At 37.2% G+C, this 12,845-nt stretch overlaps 2 protein-coding genes across 2 annotated transcripts in view; one reads left to right on the top strand and one right to left on the bottom strand.

Annotated features, from left to right (window-relative positions):
- LOC101845893 (mitochondrial genome maintenance exonuclease 1) overlaps nt 1-8,487 on the top strand; it is a 10,422-nt gene extending 1,935 nt beyond the window's left edge. Inside the window, exons 2-5 of the mRNA XM_005089588.3 lie at nt 1,085-2,175; nt 2,676-2,892; nt 4,638-4,770; nt 6,912-8,487. Of these exons, the coding sequence (XP_005089645.1) occupies nt 1,101-2,175; nt 2,676-2,892; nt 4,638-4,770; nt 6,912-7,094 (1,608 nt within the window). The 5' untranslated portion in view covers nt 1,085-1,100 and the 3' untranslated portion in view covers nt 7,095-8,487. The remainder of the gene's footprint in view (nt 1-1,084; nt 2,176-2,675; nt 2,893-4,637; nt 4,771-6,911) is intronic.
- A 188-nt stretch (nt 8,488-8,675) lies between these two features.
- The window catches only part of LOC101854913 (dynein heavy chain 6, axonemal), a gene marked incomplete in the record, with an annotated part of 110,656 nt that continues 106,486 nt past the window's right edge, over nt 8,676-12,845 (bottom strand). Inside the window, 2 exon segments of the mRNA XM_035969378.1 lie at nt 8,676-11,093; nt 12,553-12,696. Of these exon segments, the coding sequence (XP_035825271.1) occupies nt 10,830-11,093; nt 12,553-12,696 (408 nt within the window).

The raw sequence follows: 12,845 nt of genomic DNA, 5'->3' as shown, positions 1-12,845 counted from the left end.
CCTTTCCCAAGGACACAACGTCGGGCCCCTGACGGGATTCGAACCCACGACCTTACGGTTGCGAGTCCGAGAGCCTAACCACTAGGCCACCGACGCCACTATGGTCTAGGCCTAGATGTAGATCTAGATCTAGAAATTTAGATGCTATGCACTATCTATCATAAATCATATTAATTCATGTTATCTAGATCTAGAATCTTCTATAGTAGATGCTAGGTTAGGTCTAGTATAGGAGGCCTACCTATCAAGACAAAAACAATGCAATGGAGGCCTACAGTATAACACGGACTCGATTTTGTCTGGACTGGCCTCGGTAGTTCGAGGGATCCGTAGGTCGAGGGATATCTTACAAAGATAAAGAAGAACCTAAAATTAAACGAAATAGGCCTACTTAAAGCCATTCAACAAATATGCAAATATAGCACTAGCACACTCTTGAAAAATGTTACCCTGAAGTCTTCTACTGCTTGAAGTTTAAGACAAATGTTTTGCCTTTAAACTAGATATGTGCAGTAGCCTCATACTCATACCCTTCTCTTGTTTTTTGTTTTTGTTTTGTTTTGGTGCGTGCAATTGCATAAAAGGGCATATATATGAGCATGAGGGACACATTAAACATTTTCAGTTTTGTAGGAATTCATTTACTTTGAAATTTGCTCAGGTGGCAGCCGAAGCCTACTCTTCAGTTTTGAACCATACCCTTCTCTAAGGCTACGGAGTTACAATGTTTTGATATTATAATAAAGTAGTGACATACTGTTTTTACTTATACATTTTTGTCACACTCCTCTGATTACAAAATTTTATTAAGCTGTAGGTGGACAAAGGAAAAAGGAAAACATGTTTTCCACAAACACAGCAATGCCATTGCAATGCTCTTGAGAGAATAGTGCATAGAACTTTCAAAGACATGCCAATGCCATTGATTATATTCCCAGCTGGACACACATTTGAATATCAAAAGAAAAATCAATAGGGCCTACACATGCATGCCTATGATTTGAAATGATAAAACATTGTTGTTCTGTTTTGTTGAAAATACTGAAAGAATATGTTTTTTTAAATATATTTTTTTTTATTGCAGGTTGATAAACGTGCCAATGGCTTTTCGAAGGCTGTTACGTCTACATCCCCCTCTTCAGCTTCATGGTGGCCACCAACAGCCCAGTCTTTCAGTCTTATCTTCCAGATTTCTCAGCAAAAAGTACACATACAACTTGAATGAGCTCATTGCTTGGAAAAAGCAGACACAGCAGCTATTTGGATCTACAAGGAAACCTACCAAAACAGGAAAGTTGAAAAAACTGAAATCTGTAAATCCATCAGTGAAAGAGAATTTGGAAACCCTGAGTGCAGTATCAGAACAAAATAAAAACAGTAGCCTCGGTCAGAACAGTGTTTCTGCTGGTGAAACAATAACAAATAGAAAGCAAAAGGTGAAGCAATCAGCAGACATAATCGAAGATATTCCTGATGATCATTTTGTTTCCCAAGTATTTCCATCAGATGCTGTTGTTTTGAAAGAGTCTTTCAGAGATATTGAAAGAATTCCTGATAATATAATTCTTGATAATGGTGATTTGCTCAAAGACCAATCTCTTCCTGAAGTGAGATCTAGTAGTTTTTCACCCAGAACAGCTAGAAAGAAGACTGAGAGAAAGAATAAAGCATCCTCTAAGAATTATGAACCTTCTGAAGTAGAGACCACCAATGCTAGTCTTCATTCTGTCAAGAAACAAGAAATTTCTACAAAGCAAAGTCAAGAAGAGTTCACTGAAGATGGAATATTTATTCCAAAGATCCCACCTATTCCACAAGGAGATCAAAATTCATACAGTAGTACGATCGGTAAGAACAAGCAAGCTGCATCCTCATCATTGCCTGGCTCAGGTTCTTTTGTCAATAAGAGCACGACAAGTAGTGAACCAGTCGAGCCTCCTTCTTCTTTCGATATTATCTCCAAGTTTCCGCTTGTGCCAAATGATGAAACAAAGTGGGACTCGAAGAGCAAAGAATTCAAACATGATGTGGAGAGAATGTCTCTCCGAGTTTTGCCTTCTGTGAAGTCTATTCTTAACAAGACAATGCCGGACATGAACCGTTTCTTCCTGAACAGATGGCGGGAAAAAATGATCAATGAACTGGGAGAAGAAGGATTCAAAAAGCATCAAGAAGGTATTTGATGTGTGTATAAAATATCATTATTACATATACAATAACTGTTCTGCTTTTGCATGAATGTTGCAACTGCTTTGCAGAAAGTCTTATTCCGACATTTTTTTACAGCAGTTTTAACAGATTTAATTTCAATTTTGCGGCTCATAAATATATTTATTTCTCAATAGTTGTAGGTGTGAACAAAAGTGACAGGGGAATCACAAACTGCTTAAGGCAAACAATGTGACAGGTTAAATAGTAGTAAAATGAATGTTGTTTATAAATGATGTTATTTTGCTAAGATGGTTGATCACTCATCTGATGTTATTGTATATATCAACATCACGTTAAGAGTTATGATGACAGAATTTTAAAAAAATGTTTTTCATATTCAAATTTAATTTCTAAAATGATCATATTTAATCAAATTTGTTTAGCATTTAGATTGATTCAGTTTTCTGTTTGTTTTAGTTGTTATGATTTCCCGCTAAATTTTTTTTTGTGTGTGTGCTTTTCAGCCACAATTAAAAAAGGTGTGAACTTGCACGCCAACGTAATGGAGTTTCTGTCAGGCAAACCTCACTCAGAACTGCAGATTATGCCAGACAATGAGGGCCACTGGGCGAGTTTGCAAACAGCTCTGGGAGCATTGGGTGACATCAAGTATATAGAGGCAGAGATCTTACACCCTAACCTGTTGTACAGGGGTGTGTTTGACTGCCTTGCCCAGTACCGGTGAGTGAAGGAAAGCTGTATGGTAAAGCACAGAGAAAGTTCAATTTCATTTTAAAAAATCTATTAAATCTCATGAGGAGAGGGAAAAGAGACAGTCTTGGAGGAGGTTTCAATATTTGTTGACAATGTTGCTGTTTCTGCTTTGCCATGAAAAAAGAAAATAAAGAAGAGATTGCTTTATTCATATCAATTCAGAAACTCTTTACATATTGCCAGATCTTTTATTTTGACCCCTTGGTCTCAATCGCGTGTAATATGTCTTTATTGTACAAAATTGTGTTGGTTTTTTTTTTTTTACTAATTTACAGTTCATAGGCAATATGTTGAATATTTGATGCAGATCAGTTGAAAAAGAAAATAATGAGAGCCTATTGAAATTGAAGGTGGATATTAGTAAGAACTTTGTTTTGATAAAAACAGACAAACTTTTTGGCCAATATCTCAGTAGCACCCTAGTACCTTTCAAAACAAGTGTCGAAAATTTGGTTCTAGATGAAAAATCTTGCAGTAGGCGAGTTACCGCTATAGGAATGCCAAGGGGAATGACCGAAAAATGTCTAAAAATCCACTTGATTAACTCCCTTCCTTATCAATAAAATTTGCGCTTTAGATTAGTCTTCCTTTTCTTGTCAGTTTCGTTGATTATCTCTGCCTTTAATTCGAGTGAGAAGCATTTCCTTTTGTCTTCGTTGGCAATCAATGAATCAGGAATCACGCACTGCACGCTCTCCTCTTCCTTTACTTTTTGTCCTAGCCTATGCCTAGGGCTATTATTGAGTGTCTAGGCTAGCCTGTAGCACATCACTTTTGGAGTGGCTCTCGTAACGCGCCTCTTCGCACCATCTCTGTCTGCCGCCTGCCCCAGCTCACTCATCACTGGTCTGGCCAATCACAATGCCGCCCCGCTGACTGCCTGTTTGGATCCCGCCTACAGCTCCCCATCCCCCAATCCCCTTCCCCACAGCTAGAGCTCGCTCGATCCCTCCCCGGTATCCGAGTTTGGGCCTTTCCTTGCCCTGGTAAACCCGAGCCAAAGTAATTGAGTTTACATAGAGAAAAAAATGGGGGATTCTGTTAAGGTCCCGCTGTAGGGATGGTCCCACGCTATGGTCATGTTCTACTGTACTAAGACGTTATTATAAGATATGTGAGCAGGTGTGAGGAAGTCAAGAACTTGTCGCCTCTGGGCCATTTAAAGTTTTTGTGCTTTTCTGAAAGCTGAGATCTTCCTGATTATTATGCACTTAAAATTTCTCAATCATCTTCTCTAGAAGCGAAGATATTGCATTATGTTTTTAAAAAAATGTGAAAAAGAAAGAACTGAGAAAAACGTGTTCAAAGTTACACCATTATTTCTTTTTAATTTAAAATTGAATGGAAACAGAAAATAAGTTGAGAAAAAATATTTCAAAATGGTCTTTACAAGATACAGCTCTTGAATTATATTCTTAAATGGTTGGAGAATCCCAAGGGTATGCCTAATAGTAATAACTCAAAATAGACCAGAATTGAACTCATCAAATAATTTTTCCGATATTTAAGTTGGAGGTTTAGCTACAAATTCCTGATTTCCTCAGACCGGCTCACATCATATATGTACATAAAGGCTTACTCAGTAGCCTTATTTTTTAAGTTTCAATAATTAGCCAAGACAGTGTTTTTTAAATAATATTACTGTGAATGGAGTCCTTTGTGTACTCCTTTCATAATTCTTTAGTTTTATAAAACTGTGTTGTACTTTCCAGAGATATGTTGTGTGTGATTGACTGGAAGACGTCAAAACAGCCTCGACCACTGCTAAAGAACACTTACGATGATCCTCTGCAGATTGCAGCATACATAGGAGCTGTGAACGCTGATCCCAAGTACACCAGCCAGGTAGTAAATCTGTTAAAGATGTTCAGGTTGTTATTGTTGTTTTTTTCAAATCCCTTTAGCTGCAAGCATTTCGCGCTTGGCAGCGCAATGCCTCCCTCAAGTAACCACAAGTCCTTGTCATCTGGTCTCAACCAGAGTAGAACAGGCTTTGTAAGTCTGTAGGTGGGTGTGGGAGCCTGCGTCGAAGAACTGCCAGGTTTGGGCATTGAAGGAGAAGATATTCAACGGTCTCCTCGTGGTAGACAGTGCCTGCAATGGGGTTCCCACTTGGGGTTAATTCTGTTTATGTGCTTGTTGGTGTGTAAGTGTCAAAGATGTGCAGGCAGTTCTACTTGGGATTCTCATACCATCACTGTGTCAGTCAAGCTATCAAACTGTCACGTTATGACTTATGTATACTGCACTGGATAGGAGGGCTCTGACTTTTTCAATGTTTTGTTTTTCTTCTTTAGTCATATTCTTACCACTTTCAGAAAGGGTAGAAGAAGTTTTCAATTTTTTGGTTCACAGAGCATGCTCAGCTATGTTTAGAAGACTTCTTATCAAGTACAAGAGAATCAATTATGAAAATATCATTTAAAAATTTGAAAATTACTTTTTGGGGGGGGATGCTCTTCTATATATCCTGTGTGAAACGTTATTGTCTTGAGGGATTGAGGACTCACAGGGAGTGTTATTTGTGAGTTGCAAGCTCCTCGCTTTGTGGAAGTCACATGCTTAAGCTTAACTGATTTTGACTTTATTTTTGGGGTGGCATCGATCCTAATTATTAAAAGTTTTGAATATCTCAAATATGGCCTGACACAGAGACTTGCAATTTTTGGAATCAAGCTCTAAAATGTTTTTTTAAATTAAATTTTTTTTTTGTTGAGTCCTTAAAACCCATTCAATATCTTAACAAAAGCGTCCTCTTCAGTTGTCTCAACTCAGTATCATAATGGCCATAACCAGCTGCTGTGAGGGTAGCTACTACTAAGGCACTTGCACACAACTATGTTATACATGTGGAATTTTTCCATAGTTCTTTCCTTATTCTGATGAGCAGAAATTATTCTGTATGGAGCTGATAAGGTCAGTTTACTCAAATAAATTTTTCATTTTAAATGAACAGATAAGTTGATTGAACTGTGCTGCCAAAAATCAGCTGTCAGCTGCAGTCAACACAAAATGGCCTTTGAGTTTCTGGACAACCTTTTGGTGCTTTTGGCTGCTCTCGTGACTCAGAATATATACTACGAAGACACATCAAACCTTCACTCAACTGACACTGACAAAGCCATAAATGATGAATCTTACTATGGCAGTCGCAATATAATTTGTTTTTAATTTTAAGAATTACGATATTCAAGAGGAAAATTTCTTTTAAGTTATACGATAAACCCAATGCCCATTTTTATTCTGCTGCTAGCTGAATAGGTTAAGCTGTCTTATTCAGGCAGATGATTACCCAAGCACAGGTGTGTTTAGATACAAAATGTTTCATTTTGATTATTAGTTCAACCCATTCTCAGGAACAAATTTAAACTCAGGTTAATGATTGTATCTTCTACATGGTATGTGTTCTGTACCGGGTACCTATCATTGCCTATTACTTACTTATTTCAGAGTCACAAGATGTATTTTATATCTAAAATCCTCTTCCCACCTGCCATTTTTGTGCCTGATTTTGGTTTGACTTAAGGAGTCTTGGTCTGCTAATTGCCACCTTGATCTAGGTTCCACATTATGTCTATTTACTTTTGATCTAGAATCTAGATCTACATCTCATCTCTCCTTATCTAGATGACATTTATGACAGTATATATCTGAATTATCTAGTCTATCGAACTGGTGGAGAATCTTGCGAATTTGGTAGTGTATACATCTTTTGAAACAAAAAAATTACAAGTTTGTTAAAAATGGCATCAAGAAGCACAGGTAATGATCCTGTTTTATTGCTACTGGGGGCGCATTGAGTGGTCTGTTTTACTGCTGTTAAGTGAGGATGGCAGTCCTGTTTCCTTACAACACTTAAAGTAAGAAGAGAGACTAAAGAGACCTTTTAAAGATAATTTCTTTGCCAGTGCGCTAGTTTGACTTAAATAATGATTTATGGGTTGGGCAAAACATTCCACTCATAATAATCTGTCATCTTTTCTCAGTGTGGCCAGGCTAATCACGGTGTGATCGTCGTTGCTTATCCAGATGGAAGCCCCGCCCATGTTCACATGATGGACAGAAAGCTGTGTGAACAGTACTGGCATGACTGGACGGGCAGGCTCTACAATTACTACCAGCTGTCCTATACGCAAAAGATTGGCAATATTTCTGCTAGTGGGATGTAGTCATTTTTCTTTGAAATTAAAGTATTTCACAATGCCTTCCAAGTGATAAGCTGGGCAAAATCATGTGAAGAAATACACAGAAATATAGTTTACATTTTTCTGTAAAGAATGCAAATTTTGTTTGTATAGCTGTACAGTAGTCTCTAATTAAATGCACGGTGCTCACGTTTACAGGAATCTGCATATTTTAGTGACATACCATGGGGGGGGGGTGTGTCAGGTTAATTTTGCCGATAATGTGACGGACCGTGACTGTTTTATGAAGGTTTCCCCAATCCCAGTTATGACTTTTAACTTATTTTAAGCCTTAAAATGGTAAAAAAAAAAGCAGAAAGACCGACACAGTTATTGATGTACACTAATATGTCACAAACAGATAAGACGAAACTGTAGGTGATAGTCGTAGGGAAGAGCGCTCAGCCATGTGGCTTTCCGAATGACCACTCCTGACTGCCTGTCATCTATTGCAACTCAGTAAATGCATCATGTATGACATCAGAAATTCTGAGAGACTTTTCTGTAGCGATTCATTGAAGAAGTACCTTATAAGTTCTTCAAGTGCCTAGTTGATCACTTGACCAATCTTAAATCCTATATGCCTATCTACACTTCTACAGCTTACATGTGTATTGCGCATCATATTTATAGGCCCCACTAAACATAGTCACCAAAAGACCCGTGAGAAACCTCTCAAAGATGCATTTTAAGTGACCAATCAAAACACATTTCAGTCATTCCCCCAAATATATACCTCACCCAACCATGGAACTATGCGTCCTTGGACAGTAACGCTCTTCATCACTCTCTTTGTTCTGCGTGAGGGGCAGTCTCGCCAAATATCTGGTTTTCTAGACTTGTCTCATGCAAGCTGTGTAGGTTGTAGTGTAAATTTCCCTTTGTCAAGCTTTTCCCCTGTCGTGTTTTGCTGAGTGAAATGTGCGTTTGGAAGAACTGACCATGTGTTTGTATGTCTAAATTTTATAGTAAAAAACCTGTCATATGACAAAAGCATGCATTTGACTAATTTTTGCAGAGCGTGTCTTTGTATGGTGTACGTTTATCTGGAGACTACTGTGTTGTGTAAATATTTTTTTATGGATGTCATGTACATTATTTGTATATTAGTTTTATTTTGTTATCCAATTATTGCTGATTCAAGTTTCTTGTAAAGTCATTCAGTGATAAGGTTCATTGTTGACTGATCATTAGACGTAATGTTTGCCGACATATAGTTAAACCCAACTGTTGAAGCTCTGTTGAAAAATGTATCTGTTTTTTACTCATAAATAGTTCAAATGAAGTTTCTGTGTGTTGTTACTGACATACTTGTTGTAAGCACTGCCTCCAAGTTATATTTGTTATGATGCAATAAAGGTTATTCAATGATCTTCTAGCAAATGTTCTCTTCTATAGCACTTTAGCCATTTACTGTTTTTTTAAAGACCCTACTGTTACAACAAAATCATGATAATGATTTTTACAGTTTCATTATGAAGAGTCGCCTAACCTATGACCACCAAAATATTCTGCTCAACATCCCATTCTCAATGGTGGAAAAAGTCAATAACAAATCTACTCAGATTTTCATTTTCAAGAGTGGGTTTATTAAAGTTGATTTGTATCACAAGTACGATGAAAATCTACTCGTGAAAACATTTGACTTATCAAGCCATGTCTGTTGTAGAGAACAGGTACCGTACTGTAAATAAATCAGCAGCAGTTTCAAATCAGTATCAGCAGCAGTCTTGAATTATGAAAAATACAAAAAAACACTCATGGCAATACAGAACAACAAGGTACAAAACATAAGAAGCAATTGCAAGAGCATTGTCAAAAGTGGGTCCAGGGTTGTGTTAGTATTTGATTTTCTTTATGTGTGATTAAACTTCTCAAGTGGAAAAGCCTTTTGTCAAAGTCACACTGATTTTACAAAATTCACAAAAAGTAATATTTACTATGCTTTCCACAGCACAGAACAGAGGGAAGGGTTTATTTTCTTATTGCAGTGCACTTGGCTCCACTTTAGAACATCACATTGATCATTGTTTACAATCTTTTCTTTTTTTTTAAATTTGCTTTTTACATAATATTTAAATATGCGAGATTTCAGTTTAACAGGAACAGTCACTTTCCAATAGTGCCAAATGGTGCAGTACTGCTAGAAAATTAAGCTAAATGCAAGAACAATAAGGCAGCCAGTTCCTGAAATTAACATGAAATTCCTGATACCACAAAAGGATTTAAAAATCTCCAGATTTTATTTCTACCTTTGTACTCTATGCATCGCAACTTCCTTTAACGTGAAATTCTGTGGTCGTGTGAAGTCTGTGTCATCAGGGTTTAACTAGTTTTTCTGATGCTCTTTCCCTGGACACCAGTTTTGACAAATGCTCCGCAGTTGATAATACTATTTATTGTAATTGAAATATTATAAACAAATACTTGTGAACAGCAGCAGATGAAAATTGATCTTGTAATCTATCACAGTATACTTTTGTGGTGTGAAGTAAGATGTGTACATTGCTAACCACGGACGGACATAGTTTTGATTACATCAATGCAAGGGCTGAATAATCATTAGATCTACATTAATTATATAATGAGAAATAATCTCAAACATTTATCACACAAGGTAACATAACCAACACTTTTTCCTGTGACTGTCTAGTCTCACATTCTGTGATATGCCATATATATAAATCATGTTTAATGTGAGCCCATAAAACATTGTCACAAAACCATAATATGGAAGTTGCAGTTGTATTACATGACATGCCTAATTCTCTGAGTGGCAAAAGCACTGGTTTTTAAATACATAATATAAAAACATGGTCACAAGTAAATCAAAATTTGATTGCTAGAGGCATAATGATATGTACTTTTTTATGTTTTAAAAAGTACCTGCTCTATGGCAACAACAACAAAAAATACTGCAGTTGTGAAACTGACAACACACCCCTGCCGTGCAGATTAAGTGAGAGCTCATACTTCATGTAATGTACTTCACATAATAATGTTCTCTTGTACTTCATAGTGCTCTTTTTCATCTGATCAGACCAGAAGCAGGCTTAACATTTGGTTATTTGATAATGGGTTCACCTTTACACCTCGTTCAACCATGCTGTTGATATTTTGATTTTCAGTTTGTCAAATGAAAAATCACCAGCATCTGGTGCAATTTGTAATTAATTGGAATGCATTATCTTGCAAATATGCAACTATGGACACTGAACAAAAAATTGCTCTCTGCTAATTTCTCAATCAAAGACTAACACTGATGCTCAATCATAATGAGACAAAAACTAGCACGGAATGATTCACACATTGTAAAAGATGTGATGATGGTATAAAGATAGATTTGGTTGAAACCAAACCCTCATTTATCAAGGGCTGGCTGAAACTATTACTATGTTATGTACACACATGACTGTATGAACTTTGATACTAGACAAATATCATAGTTGGTTTGAAAAGTTATATGACACACTGAAAATTGACATTAAATAATTAATGAATGTATCAGAATATTACTCTGTGAAATACAGTGGCCAATCTTTTGGTAGCATAGAAATGCAGATAGGCAATCTTTCGATGTACTCTGAACAGAACTATGTGATAGTGAAGAGTATAAGCCTAGTCTTTTAAGATAAAGTCATGCTGTTGTTATCAAATTATCCTTCATGCATGCATACATCATTCTCTCAGTCTTTGCTTTACAATCCTCACACATGTATTCTACTCATCCAGCTGACAAACCATAGCCACGCCTCTGAGAATCCAGAAGTCCTCTGGCTGCTCTGAAGGCAAATTCACAGAAGTGACAAAGTTTGTGGAGTGACCTGTTGATGAGAGAGTTCCTGCTCTTTCTGACGTCCGGTATAGTGGACACTCGTAGGAAACCTTCTCTGGCTTTGGTGCATTCTTTGTCTGTTTCTGAGACTGGCTGGGTAGTTCTTCTATGGTTCTTTCCCGAGTGGAGGCAGACACAATGTCACGGTTCTGAGGGCACAAATAATTCTTTCAACAGTTTGCACTATGACTATGACATAGGGTGGAAAATGTGGTCTTCTTGATTTACTGGTGGTACAAAGATTTCTGGACTTGCGCAGAAACAAAAAAAATGTGCTTGATTCACCACTTACCCTGTTATGCAAGAAACAACAAATGAAACATTCCATATTCCCAGATGCGTAGAATTTGAAAAAATTTTGCACCTAATAAAAAAGAAACCTTTCAAAGGTTAAAAGTAACGCAAGTTATTAACAATAAGTACAACGAATGGTTATTTATTTAGAGACTTAAAGTAACACAGGAAGCAAGCAGGGAATAGGATTAACTAAACACAATTGCATATCACCTAAAGCTAAATCATCCGTTTGAAGAAAAATAATCATGAAATTAACATTGAAATTAAGAGACATCTTCCAGTTTTGCATTGATACCATCAACTGAAAAATGGTGTTTTACCTTTAGGGGTTATGGAGGTACCAGTAGATTTTTATTTTTTTGGTAACCTGGTAACATTATTACATTTTATGAAACATTACACCCTTTCTAGACAACACGTTTGAAAAGAACATCTACCAAAGTGATTTTTCTTCAGTATGGCAGTTTATGAAAATATTAGGCTACCTCTTTATGTTTTCAAGTTTATTTTTTGTTTAAAAACCCTTCATTTTTGCTAACTGCTAATATTATATATCTTCGTAACAAATGAACATAATATAATAACATTGCAGTTTTGTTCAGGAACTCCTACTACTCCTAGTGCCAGTCTATAGGAGAGAGTTAATGAACCTCCTCACGAAGCTGAAAAAATGAGTAGGCCTACAAAGTTGGAATTTTAGGGAATACTGGATTATATTGGATCTTTCATTCACACCACAATCAAAATTCTATTGAAAAAACTGCACTTCTTTTGGAAACAAAAAGTCCATCATGGTGAACTTTTGTTACTTCTCCATCTGATTAATCTCATCCTATTAAATATTTCAACCAATGATGATTTAAATGTCTATCCATCTTTTCTTCCACCAAACCCCCAAACTCTCCCTAGAAAGTACTAGAACAAAAGCAAGTGAGCCTGCATACAGGACTTTGCAAAAGTAAATGCCATGTTCATGTCCCCCACGCACCATGGTATTGGGTCATCCTGCTGATCCTCACAATAAGTGAAGTAAAGTTGTTCCCGCATCCGATCCGGACATTGGGAATTGCCTTGTTATTGTTAGTGAGACAACTTCCTGGGACGTCGGCATATTGTGGTAGGGTGGCTAGTTCCTTTCCAGGCTGCCTTTACTTCCCCCAACTCGAAGTCATTATTGCTGGGTGGGGAGGAGGGGGCGAAAAAGATCCATGCCCGAACTTAGGCTCGAACCCGAACTTTCCGCTTCGGAGATGAGCGCACTAACCACTCCGATAAGAACCTACTGGCGGCAAAATCTGTGCTGAGACCTACCTCCACAGGCTCAAAGTGTATTTCGGGTACGCTGCAGAATCGGCTGTCTGTGGCACAGTCCTGAAGAGAGTGGCTGACGGGGTCCCAGCGAGCACCATCGAGGTAAAGGCCATTGATGAGAACCCCATCCTCTGGTGATGCGCCCTGGAGATTGGCAGAGAAAAGATGACATCAGGAGTATGTAGTGTGATACCATTATACTAAGCCTGAAGTTTTAATTTTTTAAAAGTTTTAGCAAGAGTTTTACAGCACTTGTAAAATAAATAGGTCAAATATACATTTATATATATTAT

The sequence above is a fragment of the Aplysia californica genome, unplaced genomic scaffold, assembly GCF_000002075.1.
Source record: "Aplysia californica isolate F4 #8 unplaced genomic scaffold, AplCal3.0 scaffold00007, whole genome shotgun sequence".
NCBI classification, from domain to species: domain Eukaryota; kingdom Metazoa; phylum Mollusca; class Gastropoda; order Aplysiida; family Aplysiidae; genus Aplysia; species Aplysia californica.
Note: the sequence above shows the minus strand (reverse complement) of the source record. Positions and strands in the feature narration are given on the sequence as shown.